This window comes from Phyllobates terribilis, unplaced genomic scaffold, assembly GCF_046119375.1.
Source record: "Phyllobates terribilis strain yellow unplaced genomic scaffold, ASM4611937v1 Scaffold_7__3_contigs__length_470593459, whole genome shotgun sequence".
Lineage (NCBI taxonomy): Eukaryota > Metazoa > Chordata > Amphibia > Anura > Dendrobatidae > Phyllobates > Phyllobates terribilis.
In genome coordinates this window covers 392,506,057-392,530,486 of record NW_027362767.1, presented here as the reverse complement: position 1 = coordinate 392,530,486, position 24,430 = coordinate 392,506,057, and the positions used below count along the sequence as shown (strand labels likewise).

Sequence of the window (24,430 nt, the reverse complement as noted above, 5' to 3'; positions counted from 1 at the left end):
GCCAATTCTCAATATGGGACGAGTCTTTACCCTTTGTCAGGATAATCAGGGCTGACTTCCTCATTGAACTGGGCAGAGTGTCTGAGGAGAGACACTCATTAAACACCTCACTCAAGAGGGGGACCAAGGAGTCCCTTAAATTCTTGTAAAACTCGGATGTTAAGCCATCCGGACCAGGCGACTTTTTGGGCCGGAGCCCATCAATTGCCCATCTCACTTCCTCTTCCCTGATTGCCTCTGCCAAAACATGAAGAGAGGGGTCATCCCCTGGCTCAGGGATGGTTTCAGCCAGGAAAGCCGACATCTCATCCAGAGGTGTATGTAGAAGGATCTGACCACCTCCAAGATCCCTGATTTGGATCTGTTCAGGGATCCCGTACTGTCGATCAGTCCTGTTACCACCTTACAACTGACTGACAACCTGCAGTTCCTGTAAGGGTCGGGCGAGCGGTACCTCCCGAGATCCCTCTCAAAAACCAAGGATGTGTGCCTATCATACTGACACCCCTTGAGCAGGCCTTCACCCTGGAGATTTCCTCACGGTCCCCTCCAGTCGAGACGAGCTGCTCGAGTTTCCTCCCCAGATCCCGATACAGGCTGTACCTATTCAGGCCCCTGAGGCTCGAGAGCTGACGGAAGAACCTTGCAACCCTTCTTTTTAAGATCTCCCACCACTCAGGCTTAGTGCTACAGAGACCCAAGAGAGGTACCTAGCTCTGAAGAAATTCCTCAAAGGATTGTCTTACATCCGCTTCTTCCAACAGGGATGAATTCAGCTTCCATAGGCCTCTCCCCATCCGGGGGGTCTCTGTAACATTCAAGGAAAATAAAATAAAATAGTGGTCGGAGAATTCCACCTCAACAGCGGACACTGCAGAAGAGACGGCTTCCTCCTTTAAAAAAAACCTATCTATCCTAGACCTACTGCTACCCCTATGAAAGGTGAAACCCCCGTGACCTGGGGTGTGCCAGATGTGGACATCCACCAGGCGAGCTTCACTCACTATACTATTCAAGGCTATGCTATCGTAATCGAGCCAGTCGCCGGGGCCTCCCCTATCACGGGATCTAGTTATAGTGTTAAAATCCCCACCGAAGACCACCTGCCGGCTTGTAAAAAGATAGGGCTTGACCTTCAGGAAGAGACATTTACGGTCCCACTTAGACTGCGGGCCATAGATATTAATGTGCCAAAGCTCTTGTCCCCTCATGAAGACGTCAAGAACCAAGCACCTCACCATTTCTACCTCAATCACCCGTCTGCATTCCACCGAAGCGGCCTTAAAAGGACCGCTACCCCGCTATACGGCTCGGCCGCAAGAGACCATTATGAGGGCCCACTCCTCCACTCCCTTTTTGCTTTATAAATGGCCTCCATGTCCGTTAGTCTGGTCTCCTGCAAAAATAAAATGTCAGCCTCAACTCGGGTGAAAAAATCAAAGGCCGTAAATCTGGCCGCATCTGACTTTATGCTGGCGACATTAATCGATGCCAGAGTCAACGTTTAGGTTCCGCCATCATGGGTGATTGAGTTAGATGGCCTTCTTTTTCACCTTACCCCCCTTCTTCCTCTTGCCGTCTGAGGAGGAGCCCGAGTCACCCCTCCTCTTTAGGGATACTGAGGTGTCCATGCCCACTCCTCCAGCATAGGACACCTCCTTCCCAGTAGAGGTTTCCTCGCCCCTAGACCCCGGGGCAGTCCCCCCTCCAGGGGAAACAGAGTCCCTCGGAGGACGGACCCTGCCGCCCTCTGAAGGCACCTCAGATGTTGTCTCCGGCTCCTTACCCCCGACCTCCGACACAGCAGAGTCATCGAGGGCTTGGAACAGATTGGAGAGGGGGATCAGAGGGGAGCCGGTAAGCCCTTCCGTGGGCACCATAGCAGTCGGGGGGGAGGGCTTTAGATTTTTTTGCCCTTTTCCTGTTCTTTTTCCTCCGACTACTGGTCCTTTTGTCACCCGATTTTTTTGGCTGCTCCACCACCTCCTCATCCAGACTTTCATACTGGGAGGAGTTATCGGAAGCAGCCGCCTCCTCCCTCTCCATCCTCCTGATCTCCTCGCTCACCGCCTTTTCCCCCAGGGCCTCAGAGGCTCCAGCTGCAGCCTCTGGGGAGGGGACAGTCATCACCCCAGTTGCCTGAGGTTTATCCTGCCCCCTGTCCCTTCGGCGCCTCACCTGTTGCCAATGATGGGCAGGTGTATTTGCCTCGCCTTTCCTCCCTGACCCCTCAGCTCCCCTCCCGCCCCCACCTCCAGTTCCAGCAGAGGATGCACCGCTGGGGACCCCCCCACGGCTCTCCCCCGCCTGACCAGAGATGGTGTTGGAAAAGGAACGGCGGCTATACGGGTGACCTAGATCACCACACAGGTGGCACCTAATGTCTCCACAGTCTGCGGCCAGATGACCTACCCTGCCACACAAAGCACATTTCTGTACCTTGCAGCCAGCGCTGAAGTGGCGGGGGTCACCGCACCTGTGACAGACCTTTGGTTGCCCCTGGTAGAAGATCAGGATCCTGTCCCTCCCCAGGAATGCTGAGGAGGGGATGTGGGTGACAGTACCACCTGAAACCTTCAACTTCATCATGAAGGTCCAGCCCCCTGACCAAATGCCAAACTCGTCCCTGTTCTTTTTTGGGACCTCCATGACTTCCCCATAGCGAGAAAGCCACGTCATGATATCAATCCCAGAGAGTGACTCGTTATTGGTCAGAACGGTCACCCTCTTTACACCATTTTGGCGAGACACCGCCTGCACGGCAAAGTCTCGCCAGCCGGGCTCCCCCTTTACCAGTTCGAAATTCGACTAGAAAAGCTCTAAGCCCTCCGGCCGAACAAAACAGATGTCATGATCTCTCCCATGACCTGTTTATACCAAGGATGGTGACAAAGATGAGGGGGCACACTATGCGTCTGGAGGAAAGGAGGTTCCTGCACCAGCATAGAAGGGGATTCTTTATGGTCAGAGCCGTGAGACTCTGGAACTCTCTGGGAGAGGAAGTGGTGATGTCCAACTCACTTAATGAGTTCAAGAGAGGCCTGGACGCCTTTCTTGAGAACAATAAAATTACATCTTATGCTTAGTTAATTAATCCAGGGATTTAATCTGACTGCCAGATTGGTGTCGGGAAGTGAATTTTTCCTCAATGATGTAAATTGGCCTATACCGCATGTTTTTTTTTTTTTTTGCCTTCCCCTGGATCAACGCTGCGGAATAGCTGCAGTGCACAAGAAATAGGCTGAACTGGATGGACGCTTGTCTTTTTTCGGCCTTATAAACTATGTAACTACAAAGATGGAGGTACCAAAAGGATATGGATCAGGGCAAAGATGTCAACCGCCCTGAAATCCATCTTCAGGAGGAGCTCCACGACCTTCGCTCTAGGCGGGCATGCTTCACTGCCCCTCCACCGAAGACGGACCACATTCCTCTTGGCCACCCCCTGCCCGGCTGTCGGGAGAGACCATACTGTTTCCCCCTCCCTTTTATCTTGTAAGGCAGCCTGGCCGTGCCTGTCCAGCCACAAGGCCAGGTCCACCTCTCTTCCCTCTACCATGATCGTCCGTTCTCTCTTCTTGAGAGCCTCCAGAAAACGGCGTCGCAAGTCACCGTCCCTGAGATCCAGAGGCGAGGAAACCCCCCGAGAGGACCCCGAGGCCCCGGCCACTACCCCCGCAAAACTCCAAGGGCTTGCGGCCGGGGGGGGCAGATGAACCAGCCCCCTCCCCGTGCACCCCTCTACCAACAGACACTCCATTCGCACCCCCTACCACAGACACACCGCCATTTGTATCCTCAACCACATACACATTCATACCCACACCATCCCCATTTGTGTCCACAATCACCCCATTCGGCCCTCTCTCACTCCCATGCGCACTGGGGTTGGTGTTTTTTGTCTTTTGAGCACTCTTTTTATGCACTGTTTCACTATTACCAGTATCCATATTACCAGTGTTGTTGGTACTAGTAGTGCTGCCATCTTCTGGTGGCGTCTTCCCTGCCGGGGGGTTCTGCACATTCAGTGCTGCTGGACCTTTTAGGACCACAGTGCATGGTTTAAGATGTGCGGCACAACTGTACCCAGCAGACCTGGAGCTTCCTGCCTTACTGGCAGGAAGAGAGCCAGGTGTAGCTCATCCTCCTCCAGCACCATCCAGCTCTGCTGTAGCACTCCTTGAGACACGCACTGCCGGAGCCCCTGCCCCAAACCCCCAGACACAGGGGACCCCGACAGGCAGGCACCCCCTTCAGCCACAGCAGCAGCTCCCCCAGCTGGGGTCCCTACAGCTACAGGAGCTGCCGCCGGAGCCGGCGCTAAGCCCAGCCCCCCCGGGGCGTAGCCATGCCCACATGGGGTGGACCCTGTCCAGGAAGTCACGCCCCCTGCACCTGGCAGCACAGTGTGGCCCTCTGAGGCCACTCCCACCTGGGCAGGGGACGCCAGGGAGGCCACGCCCCCCAAAACCGGCCACGACGGGACCCCCAAAGCCGACCCGGAGCCGGGTCTACTCTCCCCAGTCCAGCAGCACCAGTTCCCAGCGGCACAGCACTCCGTAGCGTCACACCCTTGGCCACAAAGAGCTTGGCCACAACTACTCCGGCGGCCGGCCCCAGGCTGGGCCACTCCCCCTCAGTGTCCACCAGTGGCGGAGCCCCCGGCGCTGACCCATTACTGGGCCCCTGCGCCGGGGACCCCGACTTTGCTGCGGACCCCAGTAGGGGAGCAGGCCTCACCACCTTCTTATTACGAGCCGGCTCTGCCGGAGCCGCGGGCCCTGCACTCTTTGTCTTGCCAGATGCCTTATCAGGTGCCTGGGTCCCCAAAGGTGATCCAGTTTTAACAGATCCGTGAGTGGGGGACCCAGACACCCCAGCACACACCGCCGGAGATGCGGCCCCGGCTGCCAGTGTGCCGCCAGAAGTGCGGGTGGCAGTTACGCTCGCCGCCCCCCACACGTCATCAGGCACACCAGGTGCCAGGCCAGCCCCCTCTCTCACAGGGGACCCAGCCTGAGCACCCCCACAGGTTTTGCCCGCCGCCGGGCTGCCCTCCGTGCCATGCTCCATGTCAGACACATCCGACACACCACCTTCATTACTGCAAACAGAGGCGGCGCTCTGTGTGCCATGGCCTATAGTCTCCCTGCTCCCTCCCTGAGGACCCACAACAGAGCCTGAGCTGGGGTGGGTAGCGGGTGCCGCACAACGGGACCGGGGGGCCCCAGAGAGGGTGAAATATACAAATTTATGTGTCACAGATGTTTTCTTTTTCTTAGCTTTTTTTGCTTTCTTTCTCTTCATCCCCCTCCTTCTTGCCTCATCCTCGCAGATCTCGTCCCCGAATGTCAGCTGGTTAAAACATACCGGGGACTCAATATGACTGATCTGCTTCATGACGAGGCAGCCCCCCTCACTACTACTACCACCATCCTCATCCTCCCCTTCGCTCCCGCTGCCCTCTGAAGGGCTAGAGTCAGGCTGGAGAGCCATCTGCTCAGGGGCTATCCCGCTATGCGATGCCTGGAGATCACTTACCAGGCCACCAGATGGCGGGTAGGGTGCGACCTCCTCCTCGCAGACCTCTTCCTCCTCCTCATCCTCCACCACCACCACCTGGCTGGAGCTCCGTGACCCCTCCAGAGATCCACCGGCCATGGCTCTGAACCGGTCGTCGTTTTCCAGCTTTTTTCTGAAAGGCCCGCTGCCGGCCAGGATGGCACACCGCCAGCTCTCCACCTCCTGGATGGCCATCTTCATCCTTTTGACCGCGGTGGATAGCTCAGGCTTCTTGCTGCTAGAGGCCCTGTCGGACCTCTCCTGAGCTACCCTCAACTCCCCCCAGACGGATTGTAGCTTCTTTGAGGCGTCCTCATACTCACAGAGGTGCGCATGGATGCGGGAGCCATAGGTGACAGTGGATTCCTTCACCACCTTGGTGCCTCGCTCAAGGGGCACCGCTGCAGCATCCCTGCTCATACTCGACCTACCTCCAGGGGGAGGAGCCGCCGCAGCCACGGCCTCGGGGGTCCTCATGCCGGACCCCTTGCCTTGTCTGGACATGGGCACCTTAGCCGGCTTAGACCGGGGGGCAGGAGTCGGGGGCCCAGCCCCGGAGGCCAATCCAAGAACAAGCCTGCTTTCCTGGGAAGGGGGAAGACAAAAGTCCCAGATGGAAAAAAAAACCTCCATTCCCAGGAGCTCTCTCCACACACCAAACACAGCAGCACAAAGCTTGCTCCTCCTCCTACTCTTCCTGTTACCGTGGCTGCTGGCAGCAGACTTGCCCTCCAATAGATCCTTGTAAAAGGATTTAAAGTGTACTCATTCAAATTATAGAGCCAATTTAAATTACAGAGCTTAGACCTGCCTCCCCTGTGGGGGGTCTCGACCAACCAGCGGACAGGCACCAGTATTGGGAGAGGGGGGCTGGCCGTCAGGGTCCACCGCGGCTCTGGCACAAACCCGGTGACTCGGAGGTCGCACAGGCAGGAATGGCCTGGAAGCGTCGGCTTCGCACTCCAGCGTAGTCCCTCTGCCCGCTCGTGCCCGTAACCTCAAAGGGATGCGCCAGCTGCTTTTCTTCCCAGGGCTGTTCCCCGCTCAGCAGGAACGTGGGGGAGCTCAGATCGGCCTTCCACCGTACTCCCTTACCTCCCTCGCCCTCTTTCCTTCTTCCGTTCTCCATCTAACCCCTCGGCTCTGTTGTGTCCACTCTCCCTCCAGCTCTCTACTTCTCACAGGTGGACTATCGCGTGTATTCACACTGTGGCTAATCTTTTGGGCCCAGGCATAAGAAGTCGTCGAGGTAATGGATAATATGTGCCCCTTTAGAAATGTCCATGACGACCCATTCGAGGAAGCAACTAAACGCCTCAAATAGTGAGCAGGATATGGAGCACCCCATGAACAAACAGCGATCTATATAGTATGCTCCTTCCCAGAAGCAGCCCAATAGGCGGACACTATTCGGAGGCACAGGTAGTAAGTAACCGGAACGCCCCCTCAATGTCTGTTTTGGCCATTAGGGTGCCTCTTCCCAACTTCTTGACCCGCCTGATTGCCTTGTCAAAGGAGGTACAGTATATACTACTGTACTTGGTTCCACGTCGATGTTGTCATTTACTGACCTGCCCCTTGGATATGACAAATGGTGGATTAGTCTGAATGTATTGGGTTCCATTTTTGGCACGACTCCCAACGGGGATACCACTACATCTTGTAAGGAAAGTGTTCTGAATGGAACCGCCATTCTACCTAAAGATATTTATTTTTTTAATTTTCTTGTTGCGACGTCTGGGTGTTGGGAGGCTGATTTTAGATTTTTACTCCAGCCTTTCTTGATTTTAGAAGGGCATGACATGCCTATATCTGAGTCTCCTCCTCCTTTTACTCCTCCACCTCTTTTCTTTTCTCATGACTATATGTATTTGTCACTTTTCCATGTGTTAGTTGTGTCTTCTGAGCAGTTTGTCAGCTTTTGGACACCTTTGAAGGTGTTTTCTATGTGTTTTCTATGTGTTTCTATGTGTTTTTGTTTGCCTGCCATTGGTTTTAACGGTGTTCGACGAACCATTCGATGAACCGTTCGGCGAACATGCCGGTGTTCGACGAACCGAACCGAACCTGAACACTACGGGGGTGGCTCAACACTACTCAGCATGCTCTTCAATGTTTTAGTAAACCTTTCAACAAGACCATCTGTCTGAGGATGGTATATTGAAGTCCTCAGTTGGGAGATTTGCAGGACCTTGCTCAACTCCCTCATCACCTTACTCATAAAGGGAGTTACCTGGTCGGTCAGGATCTCCTTTGATAAACCTGTATGGGAAAAAACGTAGACCAACTCGCAGGCTATACTCTTGGCAGAGGAGTTTCTCAGGGGAATTGCTTCCGGATTGCATGTGGCATAGTCCAGGATGACCAATATGTATTGATGCTCACAGGCAGATTTAACCTGGGGACCAACCAAGTCCATGGCAATTCTCTCAAACGGCTTTCAATAATGGGCAATGGCACGAGGGGACTACAAAAGTGAGAGGTGGGGGCGGTTAACTGGCACGTAAGGCAGGACCTGCAATACTTTAATTTTTCCCGGTGACACCGAGGCCAATAGAACCTCTGCATAACACGTTCCTGCATTTTTTCCACCCCTAGATGTCCTCTCAAGAAATGTCCAAACCTTCCATCTATAGGGACCCGGCACTATTAACTATTCCACCAGCTCTTCCCTCACTTTCGTGACCCGGTACAACAATTCCCCAGTTATCATAACATAGGGAAAACTTGTCAGCCCCTGGCTCCTGTGCCTTCCCATTTATGACCTTGACATTATTGAAGGCTTCCTTCAGAGTTAGGTCCCTATGTTGGGCGGACCCAAAATTCTCGATAGTCACCCCTAACTCTGGAATGTCAGACTAAGGGGACCCTACCTCCTCATCCCCCACAAGGACAGAAAAAGGAAACCGGTCTGACTCTAGGTGTGGTGATACCTCTTCAGTGTTACTTGGTTTCTTAACTGCGCCAGTGAACCTTGAACCCTTCCCCCACAGATCCCAATATAAGCAAAAGTCCTGGCCTATAATGATAGGGTGCAACAAGTCCTGAACGACGCTAACCTCGTGGGACTCGGTACTGTGGGCCGTTTACATCTCCACTCTGGCCATAGGATAGTCATTAGCATTGCTATGAATGCAACGTACGCCAACTTTTTCCCCCGAGATCAGTTGGAGAGGAAGAGTAGCCCTCACAAGGGTCACCAGACTCCCGGAGTCTTGCAGCGCCGTTACCTGCTGCCCGTTCACCTTCAAGGGACACGCTTGTGGCCCTATGCTGGGAGGACAGTTCACACTGCAGGCCGGATACACGTAATATGAACAGCTGCATCCTATGCCGCAGTCCATCTGCTCGGGGGTCAGGGGACAATGGGCGACTATATGGCCTGGGCCGTGGCACCTCCAGCAGATCACATCACCCGTAGGGAACTTGGGCACAACCTCCATCGCCCCTTTGGACCTTGGATGCCCCACCCCCTTTTGGGCCTTTGCAACCTGTTGGGGCCCCCAATACAGAGTGGACTGCCTTCCCAAGGAACCTTCAACCCCCTGGTATTTCTCAACCCCCTGGTATTTCTCAACCAGTCCAACCAGTTCACCCACATTCCGGGGATCACTCTGGGCAACCCAAGTCTGTATGGACCTCGTAGGGAGTGCACAAACCTGTCCATTACCACTAACTCTACCATATGCGCAGGCGTAGAGGATTCCGGCCACAGTAATGCCAGTAGCCAACATGGCTATGGCATTATCAATCCCTGCATGTTTATTGGCTAACAGCCGTGAAACAAACATGCGGGGCACTGACTCGAGAATTCTGCTCGAGCACCCACAATACTCGATCAAGTAACGAGCGTACCCAAGCAGCACAATGCTCGATCCAGAATCGAGCAGTGGCAAGCACGCTCGCTGTTATACTAGTTGTGTTGAGCTCTTTACAATGTTCTTGCTTGATTTATTATAATCAGCAGAAAGTTTGTAAGTTTTGCTAATTAACTTAATTTGCAATGAGGGTGCAATCATTTTGATTCCAATTGTAACAAGAAAAGCAAAAGTATATAGTATTACATAAAATGATTATCCAAAATAAATCAATTATATAACTTGTTAGTAAGGAGTTAACATCACTTCTAGTGGAACCTGATCATGCTGTCTCCGCCTAGTCATATCCACAGTATTTCTGATCACTTTTGGCAGGAGAGCTATTTGAGTGCATTCAGTGTGAGATCTAGGTCTGTGAACATGGACATTACATGGACAGGGATCCTGATCCTCATCTGCATTATCATCTATTCAACATGGGACACCTTGTACAAGAAACGTAACCTTCCTCCTGGTCCTACACCCCTGCCTCTCGTGGGAACATTGCTGCACATTAAGAGAGGGGAGATGGTTAATTCACTCATGAAGGTCACTTGCTTTTATTTCTCTGTAAACTAGGAAAATGAACAATTTAGATTATTTTAGTTACATTTTGGAATCATGTCGATGTGTAACCTTTTTTTCAGCTTTGGTCTCAATATGGATCAGTGTATACCCTTTACTTTGGTTCTCGGCCAGTGGTCGTTCTCTGCGGATACGAGGCAATGAAGGAGGCACTTATTGACCAAGGAGAAGTATTTGGTGCCCGGGGACCCCTATATATGCTGGAGAATTTTACCCAGGGTTATGGTAAGCACAACATTTGAACAATATTCCATAAAAAAATAATTGATGCAATGCAAGGATAACTGTATATACAAAACGATCATAGACGTTTTGTATATACAGTGTCTTAAATATGAGTGTCTGAGCAAAGCGTCTGAATACTTATGACCATGTGATATTTCAGTTTTTCTTTTTTAATAAATTTGCAAAAATTTGTACATTTCTGTTTTTTTCAGTCAAGATGAGCTGCAGAGTGTACTTTAATGAGAAAAAAGATGATCTTTTTAGAATTTACCAAATGGCTGCAATGAAACAAAGAGTGAAAAATTTAAAGTGGTCTGAATACTTTCCGTACCCACTATACATGCCAATGTGACCAAGAAGTTAACTTTATTTGTATTTTTGAAACCTTTTATTAATTTGATAAAGGGAAAGAAGTGACCAGTCGGTCCTGCACTTGGCTGTCTTCTCAACACCCGCTCCAGTTGACTAACATGTCTCTCCCTATGCCCACACTTATGAGAGACCTATCAATCAACTATGGTGGGGCAGAGAGAAGATAGGCTGTGACTGGCAACGTGAATCTCGTGACTGGTTCTTTTTAAGGAGTAAGAACTACTCCCATTCCTTACTTTTACATGGGGTAGCTGGCCAAAAATATGTGCATTGGTGTCTACTGGTGAATGCTCAGAGGGTTTGTTTAAGGTTTAACACAATGTCCCAAGAAGAAAGCAGAATCAAGATAGAATCTGGGATCACAGCCATGGCTAAAAGGTTAAACTGGGTCCAAAGAAATCACATGAACGCCGAGCGGGATAGGATACAGCTGCTTTAGGATTGTATAACAAATGTCAACAATGTTTTGTCAGGTGTCCAAAGCAAATGCCTGTGTTCATGTGAGCACCGGACATGTGAGGGAGATACATCTGGATAATACAGAGTTGAATTCAGTTCCTCTGATCAATGTGGTACCTGTCAAATGATACCTGTCTGAAGTAATGCGATGAGCCAGTGCTGAGAAATCAAGCTTGGAAGCCGCATTAGCCTGGAAATGCAATCAGGATGTGTTAATATACACCGACACAACATCGGGCTAATATGCATTCAAAGCTCGATTTCTCAGCGCTGACACATCAGATTACTGCAAGACAGGTAACAGTTTAATTGTTGTACTAGGACCTATACAGCCAAACTGCTAGATTCTGTAGTAAAATCGTCCTTATAGATTAAAGGGGTTTTCCGCCCTGAACTATAAGTCTGCAGTGACTTTATATGATTGCAGACTTGTGAATCCTTACACCGCGCTCACTATGTGAGATGTGTGTCGGTTTACCAGAGTGATATAATTGTGTAAATCTGTATTCACACCAGTATAACACTGTATAACATATGTAAGGTTTTAACTATGTGAATCATAGAATCATAGAATCATAGAATCATAGAATGGTAGAGTTGGAAGGGACCTCCTGGGTCATCTGGTCCAACCCCCTGCTCAAAGCAGGATTCACTAAATCATCTCAGACAGATGTCTGTCCAGCCTCTGTTTGAAGACGTCCATTGAAGGGGAACTCACCACCTCTCATGGCAGCCTGTTCCACTCATTAATCACCCTAACTGTCAAAAAGTTTTTTCTAATATCTAATCTGTGTCTCCTCCCATTTAGTTTCATTCCATTGCTTCTAGTCTTTCCTTGTGCAAATGAGAATAAAGATGATCCTTCTACAATGTGACAGCCCTTGACATATTTGTAGACAGCTATTAAGTCTCCTCTCAGTCTTCTTTTTTGCAAGCTAAACATTCCCAAATCCTGCAACCGTTCCTCATAGGACATGGTTTGCAGACCAGTCACCATTCTGGTCGCTCTTCTCTGAACTTGCTCCAGTTTGTCTATGTCTTTTTTAAAATGTGGTGCCCAAAACTGTACACAGTATTCCAGATGAGGTCTGACCAAAGAGGAGTAAAGTCCAATAATGACTTCACGTGATCTAGACTGTATGCTTCTGTTAATACATCCCAGAATTGTATTTGCCTTTTTTGCTGCTGCATCACACTGTTGACTCATGTTCAGTCTATGATCTATTAGTATACCTAAGTCTTTTTCACATGTACTGTTGCTTAGCTCTATTCCTCCCATTCTGTATATGCTTTTTTCATTTTTATTGCCCAGATTTAAAATGTAATGATTTAAAATGTATTGTATTACATAATTACATAAGGAGAATAAGCAGTTAACATATTGATGATAGGGTAGTAATGGTGAAATCTGCTCAACAACCAAAGGGGAGTTGGAGATTGGTCTAGCTCCAGTGTGGGAGGGGCTTAGTTATTTGTGCTCAGAGGATTTCTCAGTGACAGTTGAAAAACATATGTGACAGGAATAAGTGGAGCGGCCATTTTGGGGATTGTCTGGAATATGTACTGAACAGAAGAGGATGCGCTGGAATGGAATTCGGCAGCATTTGCTTGTGAAAACACCCCATTGACTCCAGAGAAAGGGGATATTGAAGCTGAGATTGGTCATGACCGGAACCCATCCAAATCTGAGGAAATTCCTGTCAGAAACACTGTCCAGATATGATAAAGGCCGGGATCTATGGTGAAGAGGTGTTGAACACCACTAAGAAATTAAGCATCAATGGAACCGCTCACCTGTTAAAGGTGAGTAACTGTTCTCACATTACAAAATATTCAAGGCTAAAGTATAGCCTATAGTTAGTTGGGTATATTGACTTCTTCACACAATGTTTGTTGCTAGTATCAGCGTCCAGATCTTTCGGATTTGCTGCCACGGTTTATGCTGACTTAATAACTATTCCCGATCCACTTTGAGGTACCGACACGGCACACTACGGACTCCGGATCATACTCGAACTCCAGTTTGGTACAGGAGGAAGTTTCTGCACAGCATCTTAATGCTGGACAGTTATTTAACTACGTGCAACTATATGTACGGCTAAACGTCCATCACTTTAGTTTGTGTTGGGTATTTTCATTATAGTAGACGATGGACTGTTCCTCTGTGAACACTACGGGAAGGGAAAGGGAAATTTGATTGGGTAAATAGAGGAAATATTTGTAAGATTGTAAAACCTCTGTTTTATACCGCTGGCTAGCCTGTACATTACATGCATATAATTAACCTAATTCTTAAGGTGTAAAATGGTAATAGGCAGCCAGTTTAGACAGGTATGCCAGCAGGCAAATTTATAAAAAGAGAGAGTAAATACAGATTGCTTAGGAGCCATGCTGTATAGCACTGAGGTTCAGCTGTTAGCTAATGTTCGCATAATATTTAAATGTTTTCTTTTTGTATGGTCTGGGTATAAAATATACAGTTAAATAAGGAAAATAGTTTAGTTTGAGATCAAACTGTGTAAGAGTTTGTTTTCTCGCCCATGGCTCTGCCGTGTCCTGAAGAACACTCTTGGTACACGACTTACAACTTGGTGTAGTCGGCAGGACACAGTGATCGTTATGGACAGGAAAACGGCGGGAAGTGACGCACCCCCTGGGCCATGGGGTACCCGGAGCCGGGCCGGTAGATGCTGGGGTTTGTAGTCACAGTGGCGGTGACCCAGGTGGTCAAACCAAGGGTAGTAGATGTATATAGGTTATATAATGTCCGAATACACCACCTGTGGAGTGCGGTTAATAGAGACCGCCACTGCGGAACAGTCCTCTGAAGCCGGTGGTATAGCAGCAAAGGTGGTATAACTCCCCACAAGAAGAGTTAGCTTCAGGGCAGTGTGAGTGGATGATGGTGGTTGTGCTGGGTGTCGCGGTGCAGAAATAACCACAGAGTCCGTGCAGTGCACTCCCAGGGTCTTTACTGGTAGCAATTAGACAGGCCTGGACTGGAGTACTGGCTAGTGATAAGAGTCTGGTCAGTCTGGGAGCAAGCATAGAGTCTGTAACGGGTCTGGGAGGTGGAACCTCTGAGCTACTATACAAAGGGGCAGTCCTTGTAAGGTGGCTCCCAGGGAAAGTGGGCAGGCAGTCACTTAAAGTGACAGGGATAGTCTCTGGGTAGAAGGGCAGGAGGTCACGGCGAGTGACGGGGACAGTCTCTAGACAGGCGGGTGGTCACGGCAAGTAACAGCAGGATAAGAGTCTCTAGACAGGCGGGTGGTCACGGCAAGTGACAGCAGGGTAAGAGTCTCTCGACAGGCAGGTGGTCACGGCAAGAGACAGCAGGGTAAGAGTCTCTGGACAGGCAGGTGGTCACAGCAAGTGACGGCTAAGCCTCCAGGTAGGGTAGCAGGTGAGCGCTCCCAGGTGAGCGGGTAAGAGTCTCTGGACAGGCTGGCAGGCAGGCAGGTATCAGGCAGGTATCCAGCAGGTATCTGGCAGGTGCTTCCTGGTCCGCAGGCGGACTGATCCATAGACAGACTGGCAGATGCTGATAGGCAGACTGTCGGACCGTAGGATTGCAAGCAGGTAGACAGCACTGGAAAACAAGCTGGCAACGGGACCTGAGGGCTGAAGCAGAGTTGAAAGGCTTTGCAACAACATTGCTCGGGCACCTCCATTTTGGAGGAGGTGCCTTATATATGGTGAGATCCTCCGGCCATTGGCCGGGGACTCCTTAGGACGGCAGAGCGGGAGAAGGACTCCGGGCACGGAGCGGAGAGGTGAGGGGAACGGCGTCCCTGCCTAGCAGGAGGCAGGGACGCCGACGCTACAGAGTCCACCTGGGCAGGTGGAGTTGTAGGCCTGCCGTTCTCACTATTCTCTTTGGCTATTCTGCTTTTAGCTGTGATGTAGCCCACGTCCCTGAGTGTAATGTGCGGTGCTCACCCGTATGGCTGGCTGCTCGGGCCTCGTGGATGCCTCGCTCCTCTGTAGCGGTACTGGTCCCTCGGTGCAGCTGAGCCTCCGGGCGTCTGATGGGGCCAGGAGACCTGCAATCTCCTGCCCTGCGGTATCTGCTGCTGGTCCTGAAGTTTCCCACAGCCTCGGACTCCGGTGTCCGGTTCTCTGTGTGCTCCAGCTAGGACGAGCTATCTCCAGCTCCAGTCCCTAGCTCCTCTCTCTTCAGTGTCCTAAACTCAACTCCCTGCACTAAAACTAAACTAACCCCGCCTCCAGATACCAGTTTCCAAGGGGAGGAACTCCCCTTGCTGGCCTGGAGTCAGGAAAGTGTTGCATGTATAGTGTACCTGACTAAAAGTGCCCCCGCTTGCTTCCAGACATGGTATTACCTCTTTTGAGGGAAGCAATACCACTGTGGCAACCAGGCCCTCTGGGGTGCCACATTCCCCCCTAGTTAATTTCAGTACTCCGGGACTGAACATATTTTTCAAAAGTAACAATAGCAATAATCAAGTACATTAGAATATTTACAAGCATTATAGTCTTTAACAGGTTACAGTATAATCCGCAACCAGGTGTCCATTCCACTGCGCAAGGTGTAATTTGAGGGACCCATCCAAAACCCTCCACGGAGGCCCTGGGGTGGCTGCAGGGCATAGATGATCCAGGTGTTGGACCATGTCTTTGGCCACCTCCAACGGGTTTTAGTTCAGTGGTCTTTCACTAAGGGGGGCACTTTAACAAGTGCAACTATTTACACGGGGAAGTTCTTTGGTTATTCACTGTCCATAACCTAAAAGTCTCTGGATCCCTTTTCGGGTAACTGGATAAACAGGTTAAATGCACGCATATAAAACATTTCAAAATCGGCAATATCTCTGTTATACCTCTACAGGTAACTATATACAGCATACTTTGCATTTTAAATTCTCCAACAAGCAGGGGGCTGACCTCTTGTACTTCTGGTGGATCTGCGTAATACACTATCTGTCAGTGCTCTACCCTGGTCCCTTGTGTCTACCCCTGGTGTGGTGGGTTCAGTGTGAACTGCATCTCTAATATTTTGAGTTGACACTGGTAGGTTGGGCAACTTCCTATGGATTCTTTGGCTTACTGTGGGTACGACAGGTTCACTATTAGCAGAGGGTTGATTCTCCTGGTCTGCTGTCTATGAAACTTCTGCCTCTGGGGCCAACTGTTCTTCCAACTCTTCTGGGACTTCTGCAGCTTCCTGAGGGGCTGGTTGGATAAAGGTAAGGACTGGCACAACAATTGCATTGTTCACTTGTGTCCACGACTGGGGAAATTCTCCGAGTACTGTTTTGACCATTTCTTCCACTTCCTCTGTGGGTTGAGGGCTATCCTGGTCTTCTTTAGTGTGTTGTAATTACTCGGGACATTTCTTCAATTGGTCTCTTGAAACTGTTGCTGATGTTTCTCCTCCATCCTTACTAATGAGGCACACCTTGGTGTTGTCATGACTCGAGGGTAGGATGGTGTACGGCTCTAGTTCCCACTGGTCATCCAATTTGTGGAGTCACCTCTTTCTCTTAAGGACCTGTTCTCCAGGTGACAATGGAACAGCAGGTGCATGTTGATTGTGAGTCTTCTCTTGTCTTTGTCTTGCTTGGGACAGACTTCTTTCAACACTCTCTTGCACTTTGCGGTATTGTTGTTGCCGCTCAGTGTCCCAATCTGCATCTGGGGAGGCTGTCTCTGGTGTTAGGACTCCCATGTCCAGGTCGATGGGCAGCTTACCAGGTCTCGCTCTCATCAGGTAAGCAGGTGTGCAGTTGGTAGAGTTCATTGGGATATGGTTGTATAGGTCCACCAGATCTGGCAACTTTTCTGGCCACAGGCTGCGTCTTCCAGGGGCAACATCTTCAACAGGTCTATCACCACCTGGTTCATCTTCTCGCACAACCCGTTGGTTTGGGGGTGGTACGGCGTTGTCCTGATTTTCTTGCAGCCGTACAGGTTGCAGAATTCCTGGAACACCTCCCCTTCGAAGGCTGGACCTTGGTCAGTAAGCACACGGTCAGCGTAACTGTGCGGGCGGCAGAAGTGCTGCTGGAAAGCTTTGGCTGCTGTCTGAGCTGTCTGGTCCAGGAACCGGGAGTAGTGGTCTACGATGGTGAGAGCGTAGACATAGCCTGACCTGCTTGGGGCTAGCTTCATGTGATCCAAGGCTACCAGTTCATGTGGCTGTTTGGTGATGATGGGCTGCAGGGGAGCCCTCTGGCTGTCACGGTCTTTTCTTCTCAGGTTGCATAGTCCGCATTCTCGACACCACCTCTCGATTGCTTTCCTCATGCCAGCCCAATAGAACCGTTCACGTAGCAGGACTTCCAGCTTCTTCCATCCGAAGTGTCCTGCTCCATCGTGGTACGCTTACAAGACCATTGACGCATCCTGCCTCGGGACCACCACCTGCCAGACCAGCTCATGTGTCCGGGAGTTGATGGCTCTTCGACACAGCTTCCCTTCAAAGATGAATAGCTTGCCTTTTTCTTTCCACAGCTGCTTGGTCTCCTCAGGATCATCTGGATCAGGGTGCGCGTCAGCTCGTGTCAGCAACTCTTTGACTAGGCAGACAGCCGGGTCACTGTCTTGTGTTTCTGCCCATCCATGGTGGAGCAATGGATTAAATGTGGCCTCCCTGTTGGCAGAGCACCTGTTCTTCACACAATGGGAGCACTGGGTTACTCCATGATGATGGAAAGCGGGGATCTCTATCTCTTCCAGCTCCTCCGGGTCTTCTCCCCCATCTGGCAAGTTAGGCATCCTGGACAGCGCATCGGCGTTTGCATTCTTGTGCCCAGCCCGGTACTTGATGGTGAACTCAGAATTAGACAGTCGGGCCATCCATCTTTGTTCCAGGGCACCAAGTTTCGCAGTCAGTGTCCAGGTGCGTCAGCGGGTTATTATCCGTGAAGACGGTGAATTTGGAGGAGGCGAGATAATGCTTGAAGCGCTCTGTCACAGCCCAGACTACGGCGATGGAACTCTAACTTGAAGGAATTGTAATTTTCGGGGTTCCTTTCTGTGGGTCAGAGCTTCTTGCTGGCATAGGCAATCACTCTGTCTCTGCCTTGCTGTATCTGGGACAGCACCACTCCTAGCCCCACGTTACTTGCGTCTGTATGGAGTGTGAAGGGTTGCCCATAGTCAGGGTAGGCCAGGATCTCGTCTCCCGTGAGAGCCATTTTCAGCCTGCTGAAGGATTCGTCTTCCGGCTTATCCCATTTGAATGGAGGCTTCGGGTTTTTGGCCTTCCTGGACTGGCCTACCAGGAAGGCACCTACCTGCATGGGTGCCCCATCTTGGTGAAGCCTTGGATAAATCTTCGGTAGTAGCCCACCAACCCGAGGAACAGGCGCACTTCCTTGATAGTGGAGGGTCTTGGCCAGTCCTAGATTACTGTGACCTTGTCAGGGTCTGGTGCTACACCTTCAGCGCTTACCACATGACCTAGGTACTGTACCTTGGGCTTCAACAGGTGGCATTTTGACGGCTTCACCCTTAGGCCAAAACCAGCTAGGGCTTCAAACACCTCTGCCAGGTGCTTCAAGTGATCTTCACAGGACTTGGAGTATACTATGATGTCATCCAGGTACAGCAGGACTGTCTCAAAATTCTTATGTCCTAGACAGCACTCCATCAACTGCTGGAAGGTTCCTGGGGCGTTGCAGAGCCTGAATGGCATGCAGTTGAACTCACTGAGGCCCATCAGGGTTGTGAATGCGGTCTTTTCTTTATCCGCCTCAGCCACAGGAACCTGCCAATACCCACTAGTGAGATCCAAAGTAGAGAAATAATTAGCAGATCTTAATGCAGCTAGTGACTCCTCAATCCTGGGTAATGGGTATGCATCTTTATGTGTAATGCAGTTGATTTGCCTGTAGTCTGCACACATTCTCATCGTGCCATATTTTTTCCTTACGAGAACTAATGGAGCTGCCCACGGGCTACAACTATCTCTTATCACCCCAGCCTCCTTCATCTCTCGTAACATCCCTTTGGCATTTTGGTAGTGTGCAGGGGGTACAGGCCGGTACCTTTCTTTAATGGGTGGATGGTCTCCCGTGGGGATATGGTGTTGAACCCCTTTCACCTGCCCGAAGTTGAGTGGGTGTTTGCTGAAGACCCTTTCATACTCCTGGACCACCCGGTATACTCCATGTTTTTGGTGCTGAGGGGTGGAGTCAGTGCCCACGTGTAGCTTCTGACACCAGTCCTCCATCTGTCCCTTGGAGCCATTATCCTCCGCCGGTTTGGATGGAGGTAAGGGTTCCACTGTTTTTATAGAATTGTTGCTGACGGTGAATAATTTGGCAAGGGTACCATACCGGGGCAAATGGACTTCTTTCTCCCCAATATTTAGGATGCGGACTGGCACTCTCCCATGGCGGACATCAACCATCCCCCTGGCTGGCAAGATGTTGGGCCCACTGTTAGAGTATACGGGCTCTACCAAGGCCTGGTAATCTCTACCCCTGAGACCGATTGCTGCCCGACACCATATCAACATTTCACTTCTTGGGGGCACGGCAATGGGGAACGGGTCACTCATCCTGACACTGCCAATTTCACCACCAGACAGTTCTACCTGTTGTCTTTTCATCAGGGCCCTGATCTCTCTCTGCAGAACCCGCTGCTGACTGGAACTAGCAGTCTCCGCACCCTGCTGTAACAAGACAATAATTTCTGAAAGACAATTTTCAATGACATTAGTGCCTAAGGTTATCCTGGGATGACTTTCTCGGCAATCAATGTCAACAATTGTTATTCCTTGCGCCGGCAATTCAACTTTGCCAACCTTTATGGTCACTTCTTTAAAACCCACTTGAGATACGGGCTGACTATTGCTGGCATAGATGCTTAAATGTTCATCTGGACGGCGGGTAATGTCCGAATCAGTCCAGTACAGTTTGTAAAGAATGTAGGGGATAGTGGTCACCTGTGATCCAGTCTCCAGCAACGCGCTCATTGGGATGCCATCAAGCACGACAAGTAGGACCGGTCGTACCCCCACATATTTGTCTCGCCAGTTGTGTGGGCCTGGTGGTCTTACCCCTGGGGGTTGGCCCTCTGCCCTAGGTTTTGCTTGTTTAAATTACAGTACCTTGCATAATGTCCTGGCTTGTGACAGTGTAGCACCCCGAGGGCTCGGCTGCTACAGGGGTATTGCACCTCGAACCAGAGGTGTGATATTCCACTCCCGGGTAAGGATGGAGTGTGGACCAGGACTCAGTAAGCTGCATGCACCACACACACCCCATTTCCGAGGGACAGCTCAACGGTGCTCCCACTAGACAGAAGTGCAGGCACGACAGCATCTGTTCCTGGCTGGAGTGGGGAGGGGGAGGAAAACCCAGTGGTGTAGGAGCAGATAGGGGTGGGTCTCTGGGCATAGGTAGGAGCCCATTGGTTGCTAGTCACCTGGGCTCGGGTGTTAGAAGGAGGTATATAAGGTGGGCACCATCTTAGATCAGGGTGCAGTCTGAGGAGAAGTGACAGGAAGCAGAGCCTCTGCATGGGCTCTGCTCCGCAGGCAGGCCTTGTCAGAAGGCTGGAGCCTGAGAGAGGGAGAAAGGAGAAGGAATAGAAAGGACAGAAAGAAAGGAAGCAAGGAACAGGAACACAGAGAAAGGCCCAGAGACACGAGTGAAGAAGGAACCCTAAGAACCCACGAGATAACGGGTGAAGGGTTGGCAGAGCAGGGTACCGGAACCCAAATTGGTGGAGGCGACTAATCCTCAGCCAAAACCGGAGGTTGTGACTAGAGATGAGCGGTGTTCGACTAGAACTGTTCGCCAATCTCAAATTCGAGCTGTTTTGGGCGGTGTTCGAGTTGTTCGACGAACCCGAACGATTTGCAAAAAATTCGGCTGTTCGAGGTTATGTTCGATAACTGTTCGTGCACCAAAAGCGAGTCCTGCATGTCTGGCGCTATTTAGAGCACCAATCATGCAGGGATTGTCTGCCACTCACTGTAATGCCACAGCCATGGTGGTTGTGGCATTACAGTGATTGCCCAAATCGATGGGAACAGTGCCAACAGTGAAACATGAAAAGCCGGCAATTCAGCAGCGGCATACACCTGTACCCGACAATTTAGAACCGAAAGAATAGAGCTTCACACATAGATTAGATAGATATAAACATGTCAGCCACATATATACGAAGTACAGTGAAAGTGCTGCTTACTGTACTTGTCATTTAGCGTAAAGGATTTATCAAAAAAAATAATAGTGTTTTCATGCACCGTCTCTTTAAAAAAGCCGGCCGGCAATTCAGCATCTGTACCCAACAATTTATAACAGACAGAATAGAGCTTCACACATAGATTAGATAGATAGAAACATGTCAGCCACATATATATGAAGTACAGTGATAGTGTTGCTTACTGTACTTGTCATTTAGCGTAAAGGATTTATCAAAAAAAATAATAGTGTTTTCATGCACTGTCTCTTTAAAAAAGCCGGCCGGCAATTCAGCAGCGGTACCCGACAATTTATAACAGACAGAATAGAGCTTCACACATAGATTAGATAGATAGAAACATGTCAGTCACATATATATGAAGTACAGTGATAGTGTTGGTTACTGTACTTGTCATTTAGTATTAAAATAAAGGATTTATTATTAAAAAAATTGGCGTGGGGTTCCCCTTAATTTTAGGCTCTAGCGGAGGTTAAGCAGACGGCTGGGGCAGATGTTTGAAGCCTGGGAAGGGGGTAATACCCACGGAGCTTCCCAGGCTACTAATATCAGCCCCCAGCTGAATACATAGCCTTTACTAGCTATTAAAATGTGGGACACCCCAAAAAAAATGACGTGGGGTCCCCCCTAATTTAATAGCTAGCAAAGGCTAGGCAGACAGCTGGGGGCTGATATTAATAGCCCAGGAAGGGAGCCATGAATATTGGCCCCCTCCCAGGCTAGAAACACCAGCCGTCAGCCGCCCCAGAAATGGCGCATTCATAGGATGCGCCAATTCTGGCACTTAGCCTCGCTCTTCCACGCTGCCCTGGTGCGGTGGCAGGGGGTAATAGGGTTGGGGTTGATGTCAGCTTATAATGCCAGCTGACATCAAGCCCAGGTTAGTAATGGAGAGGCGTCTATAAGACACCCCCATTACTAACCCCATAGTCAAAGTTAAAAAAAACACAAACACCCAGAATAAAGTCCTTTAATTGAAATAAAGACACAATCCTTTATTGTTCTAAATTAAACCATACTTACTGTCACGCCCATTCCAGCTGAAGCCAACGATCTCCTGCAATAAAAGAAAAAGAATAAAGCAACCTCATCCTTACCATTCCAGGGTTCCCACGACAGCTTCAGCTCTGCTACATCGAGATGACAGGCTGGACCGCAGCAGAACGCTGCCATCCAGCCTCTCATCCCGCAGACACTGAGAAGCGCAGGCTTGCTTGCGCTGCTCAGCGTCTCTCTGTGACGACATCCAGATGAGCCGAGTTCATGTCCAATGAACTCGGCTCACCTCATGCACGTCACTGACAGCGTGGGAAAATTCTCACGCTGAAGCGGTGAGTGCAGGAGAATTCTCCCACGCTGTCAGTGACGTGCATAAGGTGAGCTCATGTCCAATGAACTCAGCTCACCTCCTGCACTTCACTGACAGCGTGGGAGAATTCTCCTGCACTCAGCGCTTCAGCGTGAGAATTCTCCCACGCTGAAGCGCTGAGTGCAGGAGAATTTTCCCACGCTGTCAGTGACGTGCATAAGGTGAGCTCATGTCCAATGAACTCAGCTCACCTCCTGCACGTCACTGACAGCGTGGGAGAATTCTCCTGCACTCAGCGCTTCAGCGTGAGAATTCTCCCACGCTGAAGCGCTGAGTGCAGGAGAATTTTGCCACGCTGTCAGTGACGTGCATAAGGTGAGCTCATGTCCAATGAACTCAGCTCACCTCCTGCACGTCACTGACAGCGTGGGAGAATTCTCCTGCACTCAGCGCTTCAGTGTGAGAATTCTCCCACGCTGAAGCGCTGAGTGCAGGAGAATTTTCCCACGCTGTCAGTGACGTGCATGAGGTGAGCCGAGTTCATTGGACATTAACTCGGCTCATCTGGATGCCCTCACAGAGAGACACTGTGGAGCGCAAGCAAGCCTGCGCTTCTCAGTGTCTGCGGGATGAGAGGCTGGATGGCAGCGTTCTGCTGCGGTCCAGCCTGTCATCTCGATGTAGCAGAGCTGAAGCTGTCATGGGAACCATGGAAAGGTAAGGATGATGTTGCTTTATTATTTTTCTTTTATTTCAGGAGATCGTTGGCTTCAGCTGGAATGGGCGTGATGGTAAGTATGGTTTAATTTAGAACAATAAAGAATTGTGTGTTTATTTCAATTAAAGGACTTTTTTCTGGGTGTTGTGTTTTTTTTAAATACTTTACTAGAAATTCATGGTGGTCATGTCTAATATTGGCGTGACCCCATGAATTTCGGGCTTAGGGCCAGCTGATAATGCCAAGCTGGCCCTAACCCCTTTATTACCCAGTGAGCCACCGCATCAGGGCCCTGGATGAGTTGGGTACAGCGCCAGAAGATGGCGCTTCTATGAACGCGCCATTTTCCGGGGTGGCTGCGGACTGCAATTTGCAGCGGGGGTGGCCCAGAAAGCTTGGGCCTCCCTGCGCTGCGGATTCCAGCCCCCAGCTGCCTAGTTGTACCTGGCTGGACACAAAAACAGGGCGAAGCCCCACGTCAATTTTCTTTAAATTATTTCATGAAATAATTAAGAAAAAAAGGGCTTCCCTATATTGTTGTGTCCGGCCAGGTACAAATAGGCAGCTGGTGGTTGGGGGCAGCCCGTTCCTGCCTGCTGTACCTGGCTGGACACAAATATAGTGCGAAGCCCCACGTCAATTTTTTTTAAATTATTTCATGAAATAATTAAAAAAAAAGGACGTGGGGCTTCGCCCTATTTTTGTGTCCAGCCAGGTACAACTAGGCAGCTGGGGGCTGGAATCTGCAGCGCAGGGAGGCCCAAGCTTTCTGGGCCCCCCCCCCGCTACAAATTGCAGTCCGCAGCCACCCCGGAAAATGGCGCGTTCATAGAAGCGCCATCTTCTGGCGCTGTACCCAACTCATCCAGGGCCCTGGTGCGGTGGCTCACTGGGTAATAAAGGGGTTAGGGCCAGCTTGGTATTATCAGCTGGCCCCAAGCCCAAAATTCATGGGGTCACGCCAGTATTAGACATGACCGCCATGAATTTCTAGTAAAGTATTTAAAAAAAACACAACACCCAGAATAAAGTCCTTTAATTGAAATAAAGACACAATTCTTTATTGTTCTAAATTAAACCATACTTACCATCACACCCATTCCAGCTGAAGCCAACGATCTCCTGCAATAAAAGAAAAATAATAAACCAACCTCATCCTTA

At 50.2% G+C, this 24,430-nt stretch overlaps 1 protein-coding gene across 1 annotated transcript in view; it reads left to right on the top strand.

Annotated features, from left to right (window-relative positions):
• The first annotated feature begins 9,716 nt into the window (after nucleotides 1-9,716).
• LOC141154965 (cytochrome P450 2G1-like) overlaps nucleotides 9,717-24,430 on the top strand; it is a 102,091-nt gene continuing 87,377 nt past the window's right edge. Inside the window, exons 1-2 of the mRNA XM_073641545.1 lie at nucleotides 9,717-9,968; nucleotides 10,067-10,229. Coding sequence (XP_073497646.1) covers nucleotides 9,801-9,968; nucleotides 10,067-10,229 — 331 coding nt within the window. The 5' untranslated portion in view covers nucleotides 9,717-9,800. The remainder of the gene's footprint in view (nucleotides 9,969-10,066; nucleotides 10,230-24,430) is intronic.